Source organism: Cyprinus carpio, chromosome B4 (assembly GCF_018340385.1).
Source record: "Cyprinus carpio isolate SPL01 chromosome B4, ASM1834038v1, whole genome shotgun sequence".
Taxonomy (NCBI): domain Eukaryota; kingdom Metazoa; phylum Chordata; class Actinopteri; order Cypriniformes; family Cyprinidae; genus Cyprinus; species Cyprinus carpio.
In genome coordinates this window covers 10,537,172-10,561,377 of record NC_056600.1, presented here as the reverse complement: position 1 = coordinate 10,561,377, position 24,206 = coordinate 10,537,172, and the positions used below count along the sequence as shown (strand labels likewise).

Genomic DNA, 24,206 nt, shown 5'->3' with positions numbered 1-24,206 from the left:
TAATTCATATGAACCTACATGCATGTTAACCAGGTGTTAGAATATCTAAAAGATATTAAAGATACGATTTAAAAAAAAAAAATTATATATATTATATGTTATAAATTATATATATATACTTTATTTAGATTTTAGGCTTTGTCATTCATAGTGATGTATAATGTTGTTAATTTAATAATTAAAAAAAAAAAGGTTTCCCGTTTCGTTCCTTTCAAGTTGGCCGTCTGTCCGCTTACTTCTACGTCACTTCCGCCGTGTCTCGCTGTGTGCGTTTTTTTCGTGCAAAGATGGCGTCTGCACAGTTAACGGATGAGGAGCTTGTGTCTGAATTAAAACGGCTCGGCTACACCCCGGGCCCGGTTACGGAGAGCACACGGCCCGTGTACTTGAAGAAACTGAAAAAGCTGCGGGAGGAGCAGCCACAGCCGCGGGGCTCCCGGAGCGGAAAAGGACGCAGCAGCAGCGGGAGTATCAACAGCAACGGCGGTAGCGGCGCTAGCAACAGCAACGCCGCGGCGCGATCTCCGGGACTTAGCGCCAGGCCACCAGACGGTGACGTCACGCGTCTGAGCGCCAGCCGGAGCGAAAAGCGCAGACCCGGAAAGTTCGTGCTGGGCTTCAGCTCGGACGAGTCAGACGCGGAGGCACCGCAGAAGAAAGGAGGCCCGAATCACAGCGGCGGCGCCAGCAGGAGACACCGAGGATCCGCGCTGCAGACACCCAGCTTCAGGCCTGCGGGAACACCCGCCGCCTCCCTCGGCTTATCCGTGGACAGGAAAAGCATTTCTGCGTCTCCGTGGTGGGCAGACCGAGGCAAATCCAACGATTTAGAGGAAACGGAAAGAGACAGTCGGGCTTTGAACGGGAATAAGTCGTTTTATGAGTCTAACAGTAGTAAGTTAGCCAGGGATTACTCTGATTCAGACGAGGAGGAGGAAGAGGAGGGTGAACGAGAGCGTCCCCGCGAACGCCGTCTGACTTCCAGACACAGTCCAGCCGCCTCTTCTTCTTCCCCGTACCGGAGTGTCTGGAGCGCGGAGAAGACGGCGCATGATACTCCCGACTTCAGTCTAGATATGCTCGGGGAACGAGATGAGAAGAAACCGAGGGAGTTCAGCGGAAGCTACGAGAGCCGCAGTTACCAGAAACTCTCCGGGATTGACGGGGATGATGGTAGCAGCGTCACCGGTGGCGGTGGTATCTCATCCGGTTCTTTTAATAAGAACCACCTCGACAACGGAGACGGCGAGTCCCCCTGCAGCAGTCGGTTCAGTATAGGGCTCAGACAGCGCTTTCCCTCCTACACCGCGACCTACCGAGCGAACCACTCGAACCACACCGGTTCCAACCACTCCTACAGCCATGCCTCAGTCCTCAAGCCCAAGCAGCACACCGCAGTCCCCGAGGACGAGCTCCTGCAGCAGTTTAAACGGGAGGAGGTGTCCGCTACCGGCGGCTTCAGCGCTCACTACCTGTCCATGTTCCTCCTGACAGCCGCCTGCCTGTTCTTCGTCCTGCTGGGCCTCATGTACCTGCGGATGAGGGGCTCCAGCTCCTCCGAGGGGGATGCAGGCAGTAAGTATGAAGTGGTGGCATGTGTCGGATATATCCTTAGGCAAGGTTTGCTTTGATTACAAGCATTGCTATCAGAAAGTGCTGTTTTATTATTCAGTATGTATAATAGTACTGAATGTTGATAAGTAATATATTCATATAGGATGATATTTACATGGTTCCTCATCCAAAACACATGGTATTACCATGGTAATTAATTGATAGTATTTGATGCTACTGATTGAATACCAAATAAATACCACAGCAAATGAATGTATTACTTCCACTCAGTTTCCGAAAAGAATACCATGGTGCTACCATGGAATGTACAAAAAAAGTGTTACTGTGGTACATGTCCAAAAATATAATATAATATCCTCATCCTTTGTCCAAAAAACATGGTCGTACTATGGTACAGTGATGTACCGGCTTGTAATATTATGATACTTGGAATGCTGACGTTTACAGTATTCATACAATGATAGATATGTTGTACCCCCCAACCTCAAAATTTTTTTTATTACCATGGTGCATTGATACTAGGCTATATTATTGTAGTAATGTAGTACAATATGTGTTTTGGATTATAATACCATCATTCTTTGAGATTATGATGATGTTAAGTGCTATTTATATTGTTGCATCCCTCAAATGATTGTCTGTACGCTGTGGTTTAGAATCTGGTATATATGGCAAATGTCAAATTAACTTGTATTGACTTACTAAGCAAAATCACAGAGCGTGTGTTTTAAAATGACACATTTAATGCTTTAGAATGTTCCTCGAAGTTTTTCTAATAGTTTCTGCAGCTCCATGAGTCAAACGTGACTAATTCACACAGCTCTTATCACCCCAGGCCCAGACTATTTGCACCTTCTTAGACAGGAAGTGGTCTATGCCGCTGGTGCTTTATGGGACAGAGAGAGGAATTTGCATTAGAAATATGTTGCTCTCCATGATCTGTCAAATGACTGTTCCAGCGCTGGTGGATTTCAGGTAGCTCTTCGCACCTTCAACTTAGATGTCTATGACAGAAACTTTGTCAAATTACTCTCCAACATCTTAGTGCTTACCATATTTGTGACAAAGGAGCCTTATCTTAAAAGTTTTTTCTTACTGGAGGCGAGTTGGTGCTGAATTTTAATAAGAATAAATATGAATGCATATGAATTTGTACTTTTTTTGATTGGCTAAATATTGCCTTTTTTGTAGGTTAAAAGTAGTCTGCAATCCATACTGTACCTGATATGCACTTCAGACTAGTTAAAATGTTGATCTAAATGATTCATTGGTTAATTGAGAATTTAAAATCTTCTTTAAAATTAATTTCAAAATTATGTTGAATAATTACTAGGGTAATTTTATTTAATGTTTATGTTGTAAGTTTTGTGCTTTTAAATAATTTTTCAAAATAGATTAAACGGAATTATTTTAAATACTCAGGAATTATCAGTGACTGGAAAAGTCATGGAAATTCACTCTTGAAAGTGTGGGAACTCTATAAGTGTCTGTTATTTGATAATCATGGCTAGTCTGCTAGTCCCCACATTTTGACATGTTGACATCCTTTATGGTCATAATGTGATAGCCAGCATTAATCTTTTGATGCATTTTCCCAGATGAGAGAAAGTCTGTTCTTGGATGTGCATGTTATGCCGCTCAGTTTAAATAGCTTGAGTACCATCAGAGTAAAGTGCTCTGGAGGCAGAGACGGCTCTAGAGAGGAAGCCGACTGATGAATTACTATGTATATTTGTGGCATGGCTGGTCTCTCAGGGAGGGAGCTTTGACTGGGGAGCGTGCTGCAGACATCTAGGTCACAGACAAACTAAAGCGGCCTAATTGTCTGTCTCTCAGGGGACTCTGGGAGCTTGCGGCCAGCTAGAGTGACTGACTTCTCTCTGGCCGGCTAAATGCCTAATTCTCACTTTGACTGTGACATATACAGTATGTGTATCAGATTTCTACTTGCTCAGATTGTTGTTTGCAGCTTGTGATTTAGGTTATGTGGAACAACATACTATTAAACTAGTACGAAACTAATAGCACTACTAGTATTTCTGCTGTGTGCACTACATATGCACAGTATTAAAGTAGTCTGTGTGCATGAAATATGTCGGAACATTCAATACAATATCCAGCAAAGCATTGCGCTTAACTTGATCTTCCAGTATGATGACTTAAAGTCATTGAAAACATCCTGACTCACTGATCAGGCTGCAAAAAATGCCAAACCTTCACTTTTGTTTTTTAATTGTCAGCTGGATGATACTTGCAGAATTAACTGCAGTGTAACAAGGTCATGTGGCAACAGTGTAGCATAAAGCTGTTTGAAATGTATGTCATTATGTAATGTGCTATTTTTTTACATAGTTTGCAAGTGTCCAATTCTGAACATAGTCAAAGTTTAGTTCTATGATGTGTCTAATATTTTAGTAGGCTTTAAGAACTTATCAGAGAAACAAGGGCTACTTTAAATTGTATGCACTGTGTATTATAAAGAAGATAGTTGTGATTAATATGGTTTATCCTATTGTTAATTCTGCTGTTATAAAAGAAACCGACCTTAGTTTGATTAGACATAATACAGAATAGATTTAATGTCTTTACAATAGCACACATTGTGTAAAGGTCATAGATCTCACAAATGGCAACTTTTAAAACTGTTTTATGGAGTTTTCTATACTGAAATTTGTTTCATAAAAGATGTTTTGTCAGCTGAACAATTGTTCTGTTAAACAACAGTATAGTCTGTTGAACTGTACATCTATTTCTCCCAGCCTTGTTTTCATTCCTGTCAAAAATTAAATATGGCGCCACCCTGAATAAGGTCTGTAGGCCACTTTTGGCCATGTATTTTTGTGGTTTTACCACGGGTAAGAAGGTTTAAGCCACTTGAATCTATAGCTCAACCACAAAAACAGCTAAATGTTATCTCATCACCTGAAATCTAGGCCAGACTTGGTCTTGACACTTAAATGCAATTGTTTTTCCGAAATATATGGCTTCCTCTCAGAGATTGATGTATTTAATGGCTTGCAACATCAGACGGCTCATGTCTGATAAGCCAGACCAATGCAGTCTATGATTGAGACACGCAGGGCAGTTGCTGTGCTAAATCTGGGCCCGGGCCAGAGCGAGGACAGAAGCACAATGTTCAGACAATGACTCAAGTGTGAGACGATGAGCAGCCCTCCTCCACGCCATAGTTGGGAAATACCATCCAGTCATATCATTATAATTTGTCTAGTGCTGAGTAATGCCATTTGTCAACTTACTTTGCTTTCTTTTTCAGTCCTACTTCACCCATTCGGACCAGAGTTTGATCTGCAGTATGTAAGTATCTGATCACCTGTGTCACGTTTTAAACTTTTAGACAAGCAAATTCCCTTTTCAATCAAAAAGTTATTTCTGGTTTTACCGTCCTTAAACATGCACTTGCAAAAATTACTTGCATTGATTTGAACAGGACGTCAAAGACCGAAACCTCATCCTTAAACTGCTCCTGTCTCTACATGAGCACCTGGCCGATGTCGCTGGTGAGCATTCAGATACAACTTAAATATATTTATACTTACTCATCCTAAATATATTTTGTTCTAATATATGCAGCATTAAATAGTGCAACTGTTTGATTGCCTTTCAGGACAACATGATTGTGGGGACCTTAAAAATCCTTTAAACAGAAGCGTCTCTTTTAGTGATGCCTCTACGTACCTCAAGGTTTGTTTTATTTACTGAAGTGTTCGATCTCCGTTTTCTGTTCGAGTTTCTTTACTTGACAATGACCTTTTGTCATATTTCATTGTATAATTTGGGAAATAGTGTCTCTACCAATATGAAAATGCACAACATAATAAAGCATCTTTCTCTTTCAAGCTCCAAAATGAAGCCTATGAAAACTTGATTGAAACGTCTTTAGAGTGGGTCATGAAAACCAAAGATGTTGTCGGTATAAGGTACCTTCTGTCTGTCTGTCTGTCTATCTATCTGTCTGTCTGTCTATCGCTCTGTGTGTGCCGTTTCCAGTGTTCATTGGGGGTGTGTTGGTTTCTTGGCAGGTTGATTGGTGCTGACCCTGCTCAACCCATAGAGGACGTATCAGAAATCTCACGACTGGAGTCCATCCACCCACGCATGTCCTTCTTCTGTCGCCTCAGACGCGCCTTCTTCACTGTGATCCACAGAGTTCTCTTCGTCCTTTCAGGTTGGCTTCTACTTTCTGTAGAGGTTGGTGCTTTCTGCACGGGGAAGATCGAAATCTTTTCACTAACCTTTCCTGCGTTTCTCTGCAGGCATCGGTGTAGTTTTGGGTTTGGTGTATTACATGAAATACAGATGGCGCAAAGAAGAGGAGGAAACTAGACAGATGTATGACATGGTGGAGAGGATCATCGGTAAGGCTGTCTCATCGTTAGGCTATATTTTTTAGCACAGAAATTACACAATGCAGGTGTAAAGCATCTTAATCACCTGTGCTTTGTGTTTTCACAGATGTAATGAGAAGCCACAATGAAGCCTGTCAGGAGAATAAGGGCTTGCAGCAGTATTTGCCCATCCCTCACGTCCGTGACTCTCTTGTCCAGCCTCAAGACAGGTATTGCGTCTTTGCAGTGCAAATTTGGTTTTAGCTCGTTTTGCATTTTTGGATGAAACACCCTCTTTTCCTGGCCTAGTGTATTCTGAAGGGTATGTGTATTGTCATTCTCTCAGAAAGAAGATGAAGAAGGTGTGGGACAGAGCCGTTGCATTCCTCTCAGCTAATGAGTCCCGCATCCGGACGGAAACGCAGAGGATAGGAGGGGCGGACTTTATGGTGTGGCGGTGGCTTCAGCCCTCAGTGTCACCTGATAAGATGTCCAGGATGCCCTCCAAAGTGTGGCAAGGGCAAGGTAATGTTTTCTTCATGTGGAATCAACCTTCTGCATTTTAAGGACAAACTTGTGCCTTTTTACTTTTTTTGGATTAATACCTGTGGGCACATTCAACATGTTTATGCATAGTGTCCACATTCTTTTTGGCATATAGAGTATGTTCGTGAACCTAAAGTGGCTTGTTTTGTTCTTCAGCTTTTCCATTGGACCGAAGAAATTCACCACCAAACAGCTTAACGCCATGCTTGAAGATTCGCAACATGTTTGATCCTGTAATGTAAGTTTCTCAAGGACTTTTGCATGTGACCTCACATTGAATTGGCTGTTCAAGTAAAATGTATTTGCTTACATAATTGTATGTAATTTTGCATGATAGAGTGTTTTAGAGAAATGTAGTCTCACTGCTCAGTATTTCCCTCTTGAACAGGGAAGTAGGGGAAAACTGGCACCTGGCCATTCAAGAAGCCATTTTGGAGAAGTGCAGTGATAACGATGGAATCGTTCACATAGCTGTTGACAAAAACTCAAGAGAGGTGAGGCTCCTGTGTGATCCATTACAAAATATACAGCCTGGGTTTATAGGTTCTTGTCCAAAAGCTAATGAGCTGCCTGCTGCCTTCAAAGGCTGCATCCCAGCCATCATGGACCCTCATAAGTGGACTTGACTTGACTCAGTTTATTCCCATGGAGTTGTATTGTAAGAAGCATAAAATGCATTGAACAGTTCATTTTTAATGTGTGGTGTTATTGAAACTTTTCTTTCTTTTGGAACGGAGTAATATTCCTAGAAGCATGTAATTAATGGGTTGATGTGCTGTATGATTTTGTTCTCATCTAGGGCTGCGTTTATGTGAAGTGCCTTTCAGCAGAGCATTCTGGGAAAGCCTTCAAAGCGCTTCATGGCTCCTGGTTTGATGGTAAACAAACGTTGCTTTTATTCTAGATTAATCAGAAGAACTGCATTTTTCAGTCCGCTTAAGCCTGTCTTGCCTTTTTTATAGGTAAGCTGGTGACGGTCAAGTATCTACGTCTGGATCGCTACCACCAGCGTTTCCCACAAGCCCTGGGCTGCAACACGCCCCTCAAGCCCTCCAGCTCCAGTATGAACAGCATGTCTCGCCTGAACCAGCGATCCAGCACATCCAGCTCACTGGGTTTCTCGAGGCACATGCTAACGGCCACCACCATCCTCTCTGCTCTCTCTTTCGCTATATACGAGTCTCCCTTCTCCTGCGTCCTCTTTACCAGAGTGGACAGAGTGGAGCTTTTACAGTTGGGCGACCTGGGATGCCCAATCAGTTTTGTCAGCCATATGCAAGCAATGGTTTTTAAACCTGTGAGCTGCTGTGTTTTTTTTTTTTCCTGTTCTTTGGTATCAAGGAAAGCAAGGGAGATGCACACACTGGTGTGAAAGCGGTGGAGAGAGAGTTGCTTGGTCCGGTGAGAACTTTTAGGAGAGGTGGGCGACGCAGTCTCTGTCCTTCTCATATCTGGTGCAAGTGGACACAAATTTCTTATGTATTTGCTTTGTTTTTGATAAACCGTCTTTATGGATTCAATGACAAAAATGGCTTCCAACTTTAAATCTCACAACACGAATGAGAGTTTTCCGGCCTCTGCTTATTTTTTACGTAACTAACTCCCCTCCTTAATTCCAAGGAGCTCTGTTGGGCTATACATAGCTGCATGTGCTGGTTAAAGTATGCCTATATTTAAGCTTTGAATTGTATCATATATTGTGGATGTTTATTTCCCTGATGCTGTTTTAGCTGATGTATTCCCTTTATTATTTTTCTTTGCCTTTTTTGTTTTGTAGTTTTTAGTCCAAGAACAGCATGCACACACTCTAGAAAGGGGTGCTGTAAATATCTCGTTGAATGGTGGTGGTTGAAATCATCTGTATGAAACTGAAATCGTCATAAGCTCTCGTTTGTTTCTTGCCAACAGAATAACTACACTGCAGCATTCAGAGACGTGTCATGTGGAAGGGGCTACGTGGCTTTATGAGATAAATGAACAATTGTGTTGCCCTTCAATGCCATGTTTCTGAACACTAGTCTTAATTGTCACAGCCTGATTATATTCAAGTATATAATTATTTACTGTTTTGTTTATATTTTAAAAGTTATGCTTTTCCCATTATAGTTGGTGCAGATGGATGTTCTTTTTCCCCCCCTTACTGGTCACTTGGCAGATTTTAAATGCCACCCTGCTGCTGTTTTTAAGCTGTCCCCGGCCCTTCTAAATTTCCAAAGGAGATGTTTTTGATGGAAGTTGTTTTCTGACTTTCTTGTACACACTTGTGCTACGGTCGCAGCCTGATATGGTGATCTGATTCTAATTTGTATCGGGACACGTTCATAAACAGAGCATGTCATGCTGCGGTCATGTCTATTTTGGATCACAGAAAGATTTATCAGCTTTTGTTTAGATGCAGTTCGGGTGGATATGAGGTAAATAAAATGTACTTGTTTATTACTCATGTTTATCTCCTTCCTTGATGAGATTCATTACATAATCTACATGAGCACATTTTAACTTCACTTTCCCATCTACATTTATAGAAGACATTGCAAATGGCTTTTTTGATTAGGTTGATCTTTTAATTGTTTTATCTTATATGTTTATGATATTTATTTGTGTATTTTTGTAAATTGTTTGATTTATATATTAGTGAACATTAATGGACAAGATTCATAAGTATTACAGTTTTCAGATGCAAAACTAGCATTTCAGTCCTATTTTGCAACAACTATTTGCTTTAAATAGTTATATAATTAAACTTGTCTGCTTTACTCCCAGTTTCTAACCAATCTAAAAGGATCCTAAAGTTAAAGTAAAAAATAAGAAGAAGAAATAGCACCACTAAAATAACCATAGCCTACTAATTTAGAGTTGGACATTTAAAGTTTTGCTTAAATTATACATGTATTTTGAATCATTAATAGAAAGCATTTAACATATAGAGTATGACAATGTTCAATTCAGAAAAGGATGATTAATAGTTCCCATTCTATGATTAAACTGTTTTAGTCTTTAAATCTTTCTAGTAGCATAATTTTATTAGTATTATACAACAGCTTTTCGCGTTTTACTAGTTACCAAACCAGAAGATACTGGCAGCTTTATTGTGGAGCAGCAATCGAAAGCAGTAGGATGTGATGATGGCATGCAAAGCAAAATATGGTGAGCGTTCTCGCTTCGCGTTGAATAATTATGCGCGCAAATTACGCATTGCTCATATTTGGAGCTCGTCTGCCCAGCGGGAGGAATTTCCCAGAATGCACTTGTCAGGTCATTACCTAAGAAGCACACAGTCGTGTCGCTGTTTGACAAATGCTCTGCTCACTATTGCTCACAGCGGCCCCGCTTCACTCTCTAGTCTGCTGTTCTACTTGGTTTTAACGCTATTTCTGCTGTCCGGTACGTGTAACTACTTATTAAATGTTTATATTGTTTATTACGCACTTTTTAAGTGACTTTAATATGGGCAACAGGGTCTCTCTGACTACGCGTTGAATGTGTAACACAACACCGTTATACTTTACTGTCAGTTAAAATTGACGCAGTTGAAATGTATGACATATGTACCTGTATGTTTATGCGGTTTGCATGCTTATATTTTAAAATGACAGAATATTACGTAAATAGCCACTGCGAATTTTCCTAGTCTTCTATATTATGAAACATATCAGTTACACTTTGTATGCTGTGTTTATACAATGTATCCTCCCACACGTGATGTCATAGCAGCGAGGTTTTATTACGTAACCACACCCTTACAAAACTGACTACTGTGCACACCACAGTATTATCATGAGACTCCATTCTTTCAAGTAGGCTTTACCATGGTACTTCTTTGCAATTGCAGACCATTCAAAGGCATTAATATTTTATGCCATGTTTATTTAATTGCCCTCTAAACTCCTGACACCTGTCTAATAAACATCTAAAAGCCTATCAAGATGTTCAGTCGTCTGATGGACATTCACAGATGAATTTATATAATTTTTGTGCTTGTGAGTCATAAAATTCTGGTGTAAATGTCCTATTCAGTATCTTAAATATATCTTCACTGTATCGGTAACAAAACAGCCTTATTACTTAACGCACAGATAATTTGGCAAAGTTTCACATGCTTGAGATATCCATACACTTCTCATGTACTTTCGTTCACTTAATCATTGTTACCAATGGCCCTGCAACCATCAAAAACAGCCGATCATTTACACAGATCTGATCTGCTTTAAAACATTTCAGTTCTCATCTGTCGCTTTATGACCTTATTTAGTTATGACTGTCACTGTACCTCAAGTATCAAGCATGCTTTATTTATAAACTGCATTGATACTCAGAGCACTTGATATTTTTGGTGACTAGAGGATTCAAATGTGCTTATTTTGCCTGCTGTGGAGAGCTTGTTCATTTTGTAGTTCAATCGAGAAGGCCAGTTTATTGATAGTGATAAGAAGCAGTTGACAAAATGACATGTGTTTAACTAGTCTCTCTCATCAAGTTCCAGTTCAGCTTTACAGAAATTAATTGAATTAAGATTTGGCTTTCCTTGCATGTGGTTCATCAGTGCAGCTAAACAGAATAAAATAAATAAATTAGTAAAATACACATGCAATAACATTGGAGGAAGCCGGATCAAGTGTTCAAATCATTTAAAGAGAACTTTCTGGAATGCAAACGATGTAAACGTCAAGCTGTAGACAAACACAGACCTATGGTGTGATTCTGCAGAGCTGTAATCGAGCTCTATTTATAGTCTCCTCTGCAAGTGATTGCTGTGTTTTTTAAAAAGTGGCCTTGCTTGTGTCCGTATCTGTTCATGTGTTAAAACCTCTCGTTCCAGACAGACCAGTCCTGGGTGAAGAGTCACTTGAGTGCCAACAAGTGTCTGAATGCTGTTGCATTCATTTACTGTAACAATTCTGAATTTAGATACAAAGCAATCATAGTTGCCTTATTATTTTTGGTCAGCGGCGTAATAAAAAAAAATTATGCATAATAATATTATATATCATTATAAATGGAATATTGTAATATAAAATATTTTTAACATCAGAATTATTTCATATATTATATATATATATATTTTTGGTCAGAGGTGTAATAAAAAATATTATATATATATTGTGATTTTTATATTTTTCTTTAGTTTCTTATATATATATATATATATATATATATATATATATATATATATATATATATATATATATATATATATATATATACATACTAAGTTTCATGCAAAATGTCATACAAATATTTTTTGAATAGTAAAAAATATTTGTTGAAATATATTGTTTGAAGATTAAGACAAAATGTATTTAGACAATTTCTGGTCAAAAGTGGAATATGTTCATAGTTAATGTGATGAACTACAGCTGTGGATACTCCAAGAATTTGAGGAGAACTGACTTCATACTAAAAAATTATCTGATTAAAAGTAAAAAAAACATGAGACATGAGAGCCAAGCTTGTTTGGTGGCAGATGCTACATATAATGCATATATATCCAAATATTTTTTTCTCCAGACTAAGAATAAGTGCTAAATGGAAAAATGTTCAAATCAAGCTCTTTCTGATGATAATTTGTCATTTGTACTCTTTTCCTGTCTCCTTGTTGCAGTAGATGAAAAGATCTTTCCCTTTTCCTCACACTCCTGCATGACCACTAGATGGACCTCATTCGTTATAAACCACAGCTTCACTCTCGCTCTCAGCAGCACTCTGTGGCTTTGCCTGTTATTGATCCCATAGTTCAGCTGTAATTTCCCACAATATTTGGCCTCTAACAGTTTTAAAGCTACCTTTTTCATAGGTCTTTATCTTTATAGTTTCGAGAAGGCTTGGAAAAGGTCTTAAAAACCTTCCTGCATTCTTCAGAGCACCTTTGAGTTTGCCATAGGCCAGGATGGCTGCCCGTCTTCTCCGATGCGCATCCATGGCCCTGCTCCAGTGCAGTCGTTCCCATAAGTCCGCAAGGCCGCTCCTAGCACTGATTCCACCCGCTACGCTAGGTACTGTAACTAATGTGGTTAGGATATATAATGTGCAATATTTAAATGAGAAGTTTAATTAAATGAGAAGCATTTAGAAACTAGAATGTTGTGTTGTGCATTGGTTTGCAAGTGTTCTTTGTAGTACAGCTGATATAAGCAAAGTTGCTAATGTAATGTGTATTAGTATTAATTGAATGATAAGGTTTAGTTTTCTCTTTATGGCCCACAGACACACAACTGACGTGCTACAGCCATAGAAACCGCTGATAAGCTCATTGTATGACAGCTTTTTTTTAAAAAAAAAATCAGTTTTCTATGCAAAATGCTTCTGCACTTTTTTCTGTTTCTTCTCAAGGTTCTGAATTCTAAAACTAATAACCCAGCTCATTAAACTTGTTCCACTAATGAAGTTCTCTGACCTTTTAATCACTTCTCAAAATTGTCAAATAATATTTTTTTTTTTTCCCATTAATCTCTCTTCACTGTTTGAAATGTATTTATGGAAGAAATGGAAAATAAAAAAGGTAATTGCTACTTTTAATCTCACAATTTAGATGTTTTCACAATTCTGAGTTTATATTTACAGGTCAGATTTATTTATTTTCACAATTCCAAGGGAAACATTCAGAATTATGAGATAAGAAGTCAGAATTATGAGACATAAACTGGGAATTGCATTATATTTTCTTAATTATGACAAAAAAAAAGAAAGAATGAAAAGTCCAAATTGTGAGATAAAAAGATGCAGTTATCTTTTTAAATCTCATGGTGAAAATGGGCTTTCATATGTATTTTGACTATCAACAATCAAAAAAAAAAAATACAAATTGGCTGCTTTAAGGTTGTTGGCTAAACATTTTATTTTATATATGAGCCCCTGTGAGGTATAATATTAAAAAGCCTTTATTAAAATTAAAACTCAATATGCCACTGTTTTATATGAAGTTTTTTTTTAATATTATACCTTGTGATGTACATTTAACTGTCATTTACATAAGTAAACATGTCTTAAGGGTGCTAGGTCCTCATTTGAATTGTGGTTATATGTTTTTACATATTTATCATTCCTGGTCACTTCTCTCTCTTTACACAGTGACGTTAATCAGTCTTCCCTGCATGAGAAGTGTCAGCCGTCCCGTGATAGGCTGCTCTAAGTGTCCATCTCTGTGACTGACATCTGTGTTGACCTATGTTGTGTTTTTTTCTCCTTCCTCTCCCTCCTCGCCTATGTTTGTCTTTATTATCTTTTAGCCTGAGTGGTAGGAGGGTGTTTTAGCAGGCAGCTCCTGTCTCGCCGCTGTTTCTGTTCTCCCAGCAGCATCGGTCGCAGCCATGTCCGGGTTCAATCTACTGCATCTGGTCAGCCAAGGCCAACCTGTAAAACTCAAGGCCTGCGGGCTCCCCTCAGGTCACCTGGATGCTGTGTGTGTGTGTGCGCAGTGTGTTTTGCTTTCTCGACGCTTTCATATGTACGCACACGCGTGTGTGAGCGTTCGGCAAGGGGTGTGTGTTTTTGGTTGATGATAAGGTCACTTGTGGAGAAACCAACTTGTGGATTTATCTAAAGGCAGCCTGACATTGAGCTTTATTCTGATCCTGTATTCTTTACTTTGACCATCTTCACATAAATGCATGGACAGCTAGCTCAACAGGTGAACAGAAAATACTTTTGGTAAGATTTTAGATTAATTTCTAAATAGTTGGCTGCCAGAAATCAGGTTCCCCTTGATGCTTGAGTTGGTTTTTCTGCATTTGATGACCCCTTTCCCGGAAATGTCACCCTTTTGCTTTGCTCTTTTTTTCCTCTGTTTAGCTCTTCAGTTGCTCATGGAATAACGCCTAACTCACTGTTTTATCTTCTTTTAAGCCTGCATGATCAGTCAAGCTTTAACTTGATCTACTAATGACTGCATTTGTATTTGCTTTTTCCATTTTAGGAATTTAGATGACACTCACATTTGATACAGGGTGTGTTCTGAGGGAAAGTCGATCAGTTAGTTGTATCTAATTGCATTTTTGTAAAGTAATCATTGCTGCATGTTAAAACCTTTCATAGGTTAATTAAGACACATCAATAGATTAATATCAATAACTGGGCGTTTCTGTGTCAAAATAATAAAACCCAACAGGATTTGGATTTCTTCAAGGAAATGATAGTGCTTGCAAAGTAAAGAATGACTTATGATAAAATTTTAGGCAAAGTGTGTGAATGAAATGTGTGTCAAAATAATTGAATACAACAGGATTTGGAGGCGTAAGAATGAACAGTTACAAGTTGGTATGCAAATATGATGATATTATGATGACGTCATTACTGTTAGGTGAATTTTACGTGCTAAAGATTCCATTAATGTCAAAAATCATTAAAAAAAAATTCTTAATATAATGTGTGTGTGTGTGTATATATATATATATATATATATATATATACACACACACACATTATATTAAGAATATTTTTTGGTTTCTATAGAAGTTTGAAAGCGATGAGTTGAGAATAGGTGAGAAGAAGCATGAAAAATGTCTGGGGGAAGACGTGATATTTTTGGTGTGAAGCAAAAGGCCAGTGCTAAAAACAAATCTTGCTTCCAATTAGGAAATAACTTTCACTTGAGGTTATAGCGGAGGGATGTTGGAACAACGTGCTGATTTGTAGCGTGACCTCTCGGTGCACCAAAACTAAATCATTTGCAGGGGGTGACACAGACCGAATTCCTGAATTTCTTTAAATGCTTCCTTAGAGGCTTTTCTTGACAAACCAAGAAATAAAACACTTTTTTTCTCCTTTCTCCCTCCCTCTCTCTCACAGTATAAATAGTGTTCAGAGCCCTCCATACACAAAAAAATAGGAATTCTCTTTCTGTCTCACTAATAGGATCCAGAAGACCCCTCTCACATAGACGAAAGGAATACGGGAGAGTCCTGCAGGGAGGCGACCCCCTCCTCTTTTCGCTCTCCTCCCCTCTTCCCCATGTTTGTCAGAAGTAACTTTGTACTCGCTGGACAGAGCAGGGCCCATCAATGGAGCCCATTCACCAGAGGGACCTTTAAAGACCCCATTATTTCCTCCATTCACATGGTTTCAATCTTGTCGAGAGGAATTCTCCACATAGTCTAAGTGAAGGGAGACCCACTCTCACCAACGCAAGCCGTAAAACTGGCCGAACAATACAGGAGCAGGATAGACCCCACAGGAACACAAGCGAAAAAATCGTTATTAGCAGGAGAAAAGGTGGAAAGGAGGGAGAAAGCACTCTGTAATGGGAAATTGCAGTAGAATTGTATGTAATTTAAAACTGCTGCCTGTCCCGGTGACTAAATAGTATACAGATGGACATCTGGCCCCCTTTAAAAACATGGCTACAGTACTTGTCTTCTTTTGAGGACCTTACGGTTGCCAGAGTGGTTATTTCAGGCTCATTTTCGATATTTCTTTTTTTCTTCTTCTTCTTCCCAGGCTGATGTTTTGAAGTTTGTTATCAGTAGAAGTTGTGTTGCTATTTAATCAATTAGTTTGAAAGTCCTTCTGGTGACAATTACTCACTCCTCAGGTTGACCTCTAGAGGTCAGCATTGTTGTAAAGCTAGGGGCCAAGTGTAGCAGTCAAGATCGCTGCCTTCTGTATAAACAGCCAACATGAGCGCTCATCTAGAATGTCATAACTCACTGCGTATGTTATGCAGGGAAAATCAAATTTGCCTCGGCGTAATACTTTGGCTGTAGCACATCACTGACGGAGCGTTTGGATTCTGTGTGTGTGCCACTGACACTGTGATTTTTCCAGGCAAGAGTCGAGTCAGGAATTAAAGTAGACATCCTTTGTTATCAGCCAAACCAAATCATTTGCAACCAAAGTAACCAGACAAAAATGCTGACTCCTGCTTGGAAGGAGTCACATAGAAACCTAGATTAGAGTGATAATTGTTTGTTTTTAATAATTCTGCACTACTTTACTTTGTGATTACAAACACTTACGTTTGCCTTACCTCACTTGTCTCTCCTGTAGGAACGTGCCGAAGTAAGAAGACATGGCCCAAGACGTTCCCCGAGGAGGAGCTGAGGAAGCAATTGAGCCCCATGCAGTACCATGTTACTCAGCAAAAGGGCACAGAGAGGTGGGTGACCCATCCTAACTTAAAAGCACTTTAAAATACACTTTCAGTCAAAGGTTTGAATTGAACGCTTGAATTAAGAACCAAAAAACTAATGCTTAAGTATTCCAAATTTGCAGATAAATATAAATTATTAATAGATTATGTTATTCAGTTATTTCATCTATTTTAATATATGTGTAGAAATTGTGTATGTATGCCACTTTCTAAGCAAGACTGCAATTGAATAAAAAATTAATTTATTAAAAAATAAAAAAAGTTTAAAAACCAAATTAATAAATAGTCTATAATGTATTATAAATGTGATATTAACAATAATATTAATAACAAATTTCATATAATTATTATAACTTAAATTTAATTTATAATGACTAAGTAATTGTTTTGAAAAGGCTCATTCATTTGTTCTGGATTGTGAAGCAAAAGCAGCCACAAGGTTACATTTCATATTCCAAATAATTCAAATATATTCCAGCAACTTTATATTCTGAAAGGTGAAATAACAAACAATGGATTTAGATTTTTTTCAATTTCAAGCATCTTGTTTTAGCGTCTTGACTGAATATTCCCTGTACAGATTTCTTTATGCTTGGCTGATAAAACTCATGGCACATTCTCTCCTGAACGACCCAAGGCCATGAGATAGATGTTGAGTAGAAGGAGGATATAGCATAGAAAGGAAAACACTGGCACTTCCTCTCTTTCCCTCCGTCGCTCAGTGGTAAAACACACATGGGGAAAGTATTTATCGGCCCATTGGCAGTAGGAATGTGAAAAATGCCCCTTAGCCTGGGAGAAGAGAGCAAAGAAAGGAACCTGAAAGGTGCATTTTGAGGCCTGTTACTCTGTTCACACACAAATCCTCTTCAGCTTATGTAGATAAGAAATGCTAAGGCAGTTGCTTCCATTTACAGTTTTTTTTTTTTTTTACATAAACACAAGAGCATGGGAAACTGAAATGCATTTTGAAATAAGCATTTTGAAATAATAGCATTAGTTAACTTTTATTGAGCTTATCTTTTATTAAGCTAACAGTTGGTCATTTTAATGTATAAAGTCTCAGTTTGTGTTGTTTTGTCATCTCTAGTGCTTTCACAGGAAAATACACAGATAACAAAGAGGAAGGAACCTACCACTGTGTCGTTTGCGGTGCCCCTCTTTTCACGTGAGTGTCCACTGTAATGACCCATCTTTAACATTCCCATTGCATTTAATCTTTGTTTTTGATTTAGAAATCATCTTCATTTGGTAGTCAATGTTTTATTAGTGATGACTTAATGTCCTTGCAGGTCTGATAAGAAGTTTGACTCTGGATCAGGTATGGTTCTGCACTCACCTATAACAAAAATCAGAATAGATAAGAGAAATTAGTTTATTTTTGTAAAAATGCTTGATTTTTTTATTCTCAGAACAGCTTCAGTACATCGTTTGGTAATTGTGTACATAAGTGTACAAGACTAAGCCTAATAGTTTCTCAAAGAGAGAGAGAAAAAAAATAGATAAGGCTCATTGCTCCTCATTCTTCTCTTGTCTGGCTCAATAAGGGAGAGTTTGACCTTCTCAACCTTCTTTATGGTTGATTGCAAGGACGAGTGTGAATCCAGTCAGCTGCCTAATAGGCTGCAAGTTTGGGGCATGAAACCTCACATGCTCCTTTATATATGAGTTACAGCACCTACAGCGTACAACACCCTGACTTCAAGATCCTACAAAATATCTCAAATATTTTAATAAGCACTATCTGTTCTCTTTGAGATTAAGAATAAACATTCCACCACAGTCATCCATAATCTTTTGGAATCCTCCGGTTCTTAATTTGTGCACATCAAACATTCTTCTTTCACAAATGGAGAACAACTCTGTTGAATTGTGATTTTTATTTTCTTTTATTATTATTATTAATTTAGTTAATGGCTCAAATGTTTTTTTTTCTTTCACAAATAATCCCTTAAAACAATATTTGCTTAGAAAAGTCAAATAAAGAGTATATTATAGTCACTTTGATTTTAATGCAGATATGCAAATAAGCATTAAATGCAGATCTTAGTTATTATGAATTGGTAGTTTCCTGGAAGTGCATCCCATCCTGTTTTTAACATGGCTTTTGTAGTTGCAATGGTATATTTTCCTGCTACGAATTTAAGATATGTATTAAATGTTTTCTGTTTTAAGCTTAAAAAGACTCTCATCCGCTCAGTCTAAGTTAATGTTGAGTTGACGCTGAGTGTATACAATGTAATTGTAATATATTGCAGCAAATTTTACAGATCTGAGCTCCAAATTACATACTTCTGTAGCGTTACTCATGCTATTTTTATTCACTCTCCGAACAAAGTAAAATGTGTATAAAAGAATCCTCTACAGAAAACAGGACGAAATGAGAAACATCTGGGCCCTGTGTTGAAAAATCAGATTTTCGCTGGAGCTGAATCTTTACTGTCTTCGACATAGAGAAGGGAGCCAAATGGGCTGCATTGCATACAGGCAACTCTGCAGCCTGGACTCATATAGACTCAATTTCCTGTTTTGTTTGAGTGATGCTACACTGCTCCATTCACTGGGCCGCTCGCCCTGGCGATAAAACTACATTAGATCAGCTCCGCGACGATCCGCCGGGATTCTCCCGGTCTGAGTCATAGGATTCTTATATTCCCCCTAGAGCTTCCTGTGTCTGAGTGGAATTTCACGGCTTTGTAGTTGCAGCCAAGCATCTCCTCCCTAAGAGGGAGGAGAGAGAGAGGTCAGTATAGATGGCGATTTAGGGGTGTTTGAGGAGTTGAGGAGGGAAAGTATAGATTGAGCGGGTGAATGACTGACTGACTTCTGTTTCTCACCACACGTAGTATCACAGCAGTGAACCGACTCCTGCTTCCTGATTATGAAATGTAAAATCAGATAGAATTACCAAGATATGCTTGCCAATAATTAGGGTCGAAAGCTAGAATAAAGGGCATGAAGTAACCTTGGTTGCACTGCACTGGCCCTTAAACAACTCTTTCTGTTAGTTCTCCATTAGAACAGAGTAATTGCAGGTACTTAGAAAACCTTGAATTAACCTTTTGAAGGTCTTAAAAAGTTCTTCTTTTGGCCAGAAAGTGAAATTGCATAGTTAGGTTTTTCATTATATTTTAAAGGTGACCTATTATGCCCCTTTTTACAAGATGTAAAATAAGTCTCTGATGTCCCCAGAGTGTGTGAAGGTTTAGCTCAAAATACCTTATAGATAATTTTTATAGCTTGCTAAAATTGCCACTTTTGGGGTATGCCGTTTTCCCCTTAAAAGCAAATGAACTGGTGCTCTGGGGAAGAGGGTGGAGCTTCAAGAGCTCAAGCTCTGGTAATACAGGTGCTAGCCTTTGCAAGTAAACACTCTACTATTAGTACAAGCCTGTTATCTTTACAGAAAACACACTCGGTTTAACAGTCAGTCATCTGATAGTACTGTGCATAAAAACATGCACTTTATGAATTACACAGATGGGAGCACGACGTGATAAAAATAACTCATGGTGCCATACAAACTTTATAATCCCCACTTGTGATTATGAGCTCGACTGATTCCAGCAGTCGACCTCGCATTGCTTTCATATGCAATTTTAACTCCCACATTCCTATTTACGATCATTCTGGTAGCACGTGAAGACAACATCAGTGATAACAGACAGACAGTGGTAGCTTTAGCAACATTAGCCTTACAAAGTGCCAAGAAGCTCTTTCAGAAAGGCAATTTGGAAAACTAACGCGTGATACTTATTTTTTCTGGAGGTGTAGCTGGATCACGAACAGCTGGCACTGCTCTATCCTTCAGGAGCAATTTTGTGCAAAACCTGCTTTGTACTGACCCTCATTCACAAAGCAGTCCGGTGTAAATGATTCACACAGACGTAAACTAATTTTCTTCGAAAACAAAATTAATCCACCTTGTCTTCAGGGCCTCAGATTTCGGGAGCAAGGAGAGAGCTATGTGGATTCATACATCCAGCTACAGAACACCTAAAGCGCTTGGGAGACATTCTCGTCAGTGCAGCAATGGCGGACTGTGTACAACTCACTGTGAACTCGCTCAGGGCGGTTCTATGTTATAACGGCAGTGTCTGTCAACTTTCGTAGGCGGGGCCTGTGGCTAATGTGACGTCACATTAGCACCAAGTCGGAATACAGGTAGTTGGGAGACACTGCTTATGATTTATGGGATTACAAAAAAAAGGAGTGGGTGGGTTTTTATCATTATAGGGAGGTTGTGTACACACACATTCATGTCCAAACACAATTCAAAAGTTAATTTGAAAGTCTCTTATGCCCTCTAAGTCTGCATTTAAATAATCAGAAATACAGTAAAAACAGTAATATTGTGAAATATTATTACAATTTTAAAATAACCATTTTCTATTTTAATATATTTAAAATTAATTCCTCTGGTGAGAAAAGCTTAACTTTCAGCAGCCATTGTCTTCATTGTCACATGATTCTTTAGAAATTATTCTAATATGCTGATTTGATGCTTAAGAAACATTTCTTATTATAAATGTGGAAAACCTTTGTGCTGCTCATTGTTTTTATGGAAACATAATATATTGTTTTTCTGGATTCTGTGATAAATAGAAAGTTCATCAATCAAGTTGATCAATGTAATTTGCTGAAAAATAAATCTTACAGAGCCCAAACTTTTAAACTGTAGTGTTTTTCAACCTCTAAATCTCTAGTGTCCATTTTTTTGTTTTCTAGATTTAAAAACATACTATTTATACTTAACATTGCAGTTCTGTTGTTGCAAAACTTCATCTGTAATGTTTTGAAAAATAATTGGATGTGGTGTACCCTGCAGTGCCAGTAGTCTTGAACTTCTCATTCATTTTGCTTTGCGGCGTCTAATTTAATGTCTTTCCCTCTACCAGTAATCAGGAGGTAGTTCTTTAAAATAGGTAGGGGGTTTTTGTCAAAAACCTAAACAAATATGCCAGCAGAGTCTGTGTAGTAGTACGCTCCCAAGGTTCCTCTCCTCCAGACGTTCCACCCAGAGAGCCATGAGCAGGACCACCCATGAGCCAGAGCAGCCATTCTTTCCACTTGCACCCCTGTTACTGGGTAGAAATTTTCCAGATGAAAGAAAGGGGATTATGAGACAGACCATAACTCTGCCGATAACGCTGACCATTTTCAGTGAGGTTTGTTTCACTTTCTGATCTCATCTTCAGTGGGGTATATCTTTTTTAGCCACAAACCAAACACTCGAGAATCATGGGGGTGAATTTTGAATCAGCAAATACTCTTGCCATTTAACAACAGTTTCTTTCCAAACCAAAGGACAAAGGTTTTCCTACATTCTTCATTGTCCTTTTCCAAATAATCCTCCTAACTCAATGTGCTTTGCATTCTAAGCATATGCAATGTGTTGCATTAAGGTTACTGATTAGTTTGCATTGCAATAGAGCAAAATAAGTGAAAGACAAGGATAGAGTGGCAAGAAAATGTGAAGATTCACTCAGAATGAGTTTCAGCATCAGGACAGGCCAGCAAGAGGACAAAACCTTTAAACTTGCACATCACGAGATGGAATTGAAGGTTTAAAGGTTTGTGGATCATACAAAGATTCACTTAACCTTCAGTGTTGTACTGCTTTTACAGGATGGCCGTCCTTTTTTGATTTGATCAATAAGGACTCTGTAACACTAACTGATGACTTTTCGTATGGGATGCACAGAGTGGAGACAACCTGTAGTCAGGTACAATACCAGATTTACATTTTTTATGCATAGCTATGAAAACAACTTCTTGATTTTCTTTTTCTCTTTGTAGTGTGGTGCTCACCTGGGCCACCTTTTTGATGATGGACCTCGACCAACAAAGAAACGCTACTGCATAAACTCCGCTTCTCTCAATTTCCAGGCGAAAAACAGTGCCTCTGAGGAGGTGGAAGCATCTGGAGGAGCAGGTCAATCACCACCTTCTAGTAAGAATGAAGAACTTTAATAGGACTTGAAATAGACCAATCAGATGTCACGCTACTCCAAAGTCACTCCTGAACCATCAATTCCAAATCAAGTGAGCCGTGCAATCAGACAACTATATATTTAGCAACATTCAAGATCACAATATGCAATATCAGTATCCAGATAACAGATTAGAATGGCCTTACGTTTGCTCCTCAATTTCTTTACTTGAATTTTGTGTCATTTTAAGAGCTCATATCGCTTCAAAGAAATTTGCTCTGCTAAAATGTTTTTTTAACACTTGTTGGAAATTTTCAATTAGGGGCAACAGACTGAGACTACAATGGAAATCTGGTATTTTCTTTTATCTGTTTTCATTTAAATTCATATTTTTAAAGATTGAGAATTTTAAACAACTTTTAAAAAAAGAGAAGTGTGATGGGGAAATGAAAAACACTGTTTCTAGGTCACTAATCAAGTAAATTTGTGTCATCAGACTTTGTATAGAGAGTCAGGTATTCTGAAGCTCAAGATGATTTTTGAATCATACATGAATCATGCAGATTTTATTTTCGAATGTTTTTTCTGATAATATGTGTAGTGAAAAAAAAAATGCATTTTCTCTAGTGGTCTCAGATTTTTTGGACCCCATTGTATATTGAAAGTTCAGTGATTGGAAATGAATTATATATGTATACTTTCTCAGAGCGCTGTGTTGTTTTTGAAGTGACATGTGATACAGGGAGGTCAAGAAGTTTGAGGAAAATGCTATGCAAGTGCTCCTGTGAGCAGTAAAATAAGCACCGAGTGGAGAACAAAGCATTCTTTGAAATAAAATGGAACAGATGACAAATGTTTAGTCTGAACACAAATGTAGCCTGACTTTTAAGGGTGCTTTTTTGGTCTCCCTGCTTGCAGTGCCTATTTTTGTCCTGAGTTGTGAGTTTTTTTTTTCCTGATTTACTTTGATTGATAGAATTTAATTAATATTGACCGGTGTGATTAAAGAGATATTAAGAATAATGTGTTGTTGTGAATTTTGTTCACATATTTAGGGGCCAAGCACTGAAGGTGTGATGGCACCTATTGTATCCGATGGCTTTCTTATTATTTACATGTATTATTGTTTTTTCCCCCTTATATGAATTCGTTTTTAGATATTACTTTATTTTGATAGTCCACTTTAGACATTGCTGACTATAAGTAACTTTGCAACTACATGTCAACTACCAGTCATTAGAGTATTAGTAGAATGTCTGCTTAATATGTTAACACTTTATTTTGATAGTCCACCAACAGACATTCTACTGACTACATGTCCAATTATTCTAATAATCCTAACCTAACAGGCTACTTGTACACTCTCAGACATACTATATGGAAAATCGACAAAATTTCTAATTCTTCATTCAACGGAAGAAATTCCTTTGGGTTTGAAACAAATGAAGGTGAGAAAATGAATAGAGGTTGATAAAATCCATTTTACATTTGCATATCTAGCAAATTTGCTCCTCAGTGAACTTTTTGCTCATCTTAACCTCCATTTTGTTGCAGCATATCACCATAGGAGGAAATTCAGACTCCCTGTATATGTCCTCTTTGGGTTAACTGGGCGGAGGTACGCTTGGTGAGCTGCTGAAAGTCCTTCAAGCCTGGAGAGGTTACGTCAGCCTCGCCATCCTCTTTGGAGTGCTGATGTTTAGATAACAGAGTAGTTGGCCT

The 24,206-nt window shown here is 38.4% G+C and overlaps 2 protein-coding genes across 8 annotated transcripts; both read left to right on the top strand.

Annotated features, from left to right (window-relative positions):
* Positions 1-246: 246 nt before the first annotated feature.
* On the top strand, positions 247-8,906 carry LOC109108431 (inner nuclear membrane protein Man1-like). The gene is made up of 13 exons (XM_042721931.1): positions 247-1,575; positions 4,850-4,890; positions 5,024-5,093; positions 5,201-5,277; positions 5,434-5,513; positions 5,616-5,761; positions 5,850-5,951; positions 6,049-6,151; positions 6,268-6,446; positions 6,624-6,705; positions 6,856-6,961; positions 7,267-7,345; positions 7,430-8,906. Exons 1-13 carry the CDS (start codon positions 288-290, stop codon positions 7,837-7,839), a joined length of 2,763 nt encoding a protein of 920 aa, XP_042577865.1. The 5' UTR covers positions 247-287; the 3' UTR covers positions 7,840-8,906.
* A 663-nt stretch (positions 8,907-9,569) lies between these two features.
* LOC109108048 (methionine-R-sulfoxide reductase B3, mitochondrial) lies at positions 9,570-23,507 on the top strand. Of its 7 annotated transcripts, none has more exons than XM_042721924.1 (7): positions 9,713-9,851; positions 12,278-12,460; positions 16,449-16,557; positions 17,642-17,719; positions 17,844-17,872; positions 22,180-22,277; positions 22,351-23,507. In XM_042721924.1, exons 2-7 carry the CDS (start codon positions 12,355-12,357, stop codon positions 22,522-22,524), a joined length of 594 nt encoding a protein of 197 aa, XP_042577858.1. In that variant the 5' UTR covers positions 9,713-9,851; positions 12,278-12,354; the 3' UTR covers positions 22,525-23,507. The 7 variants fall into 7 exon arrangements, with proteins under 7 accessions (XP_042577864.1, XP_042577857.1, XP_042577858.1 ...); XM_042721926.1 differs by having other exon boundaries at positions 9,714-9,851; positions 12,327-12,460; XM_042721925.1 differs by having other exon boundaries at positions 9,717-9,851; positions 12,262-12,460.
* The last annotated feature ends 699 nt before the right edge of the window (positions 23,508-24,206 follow it).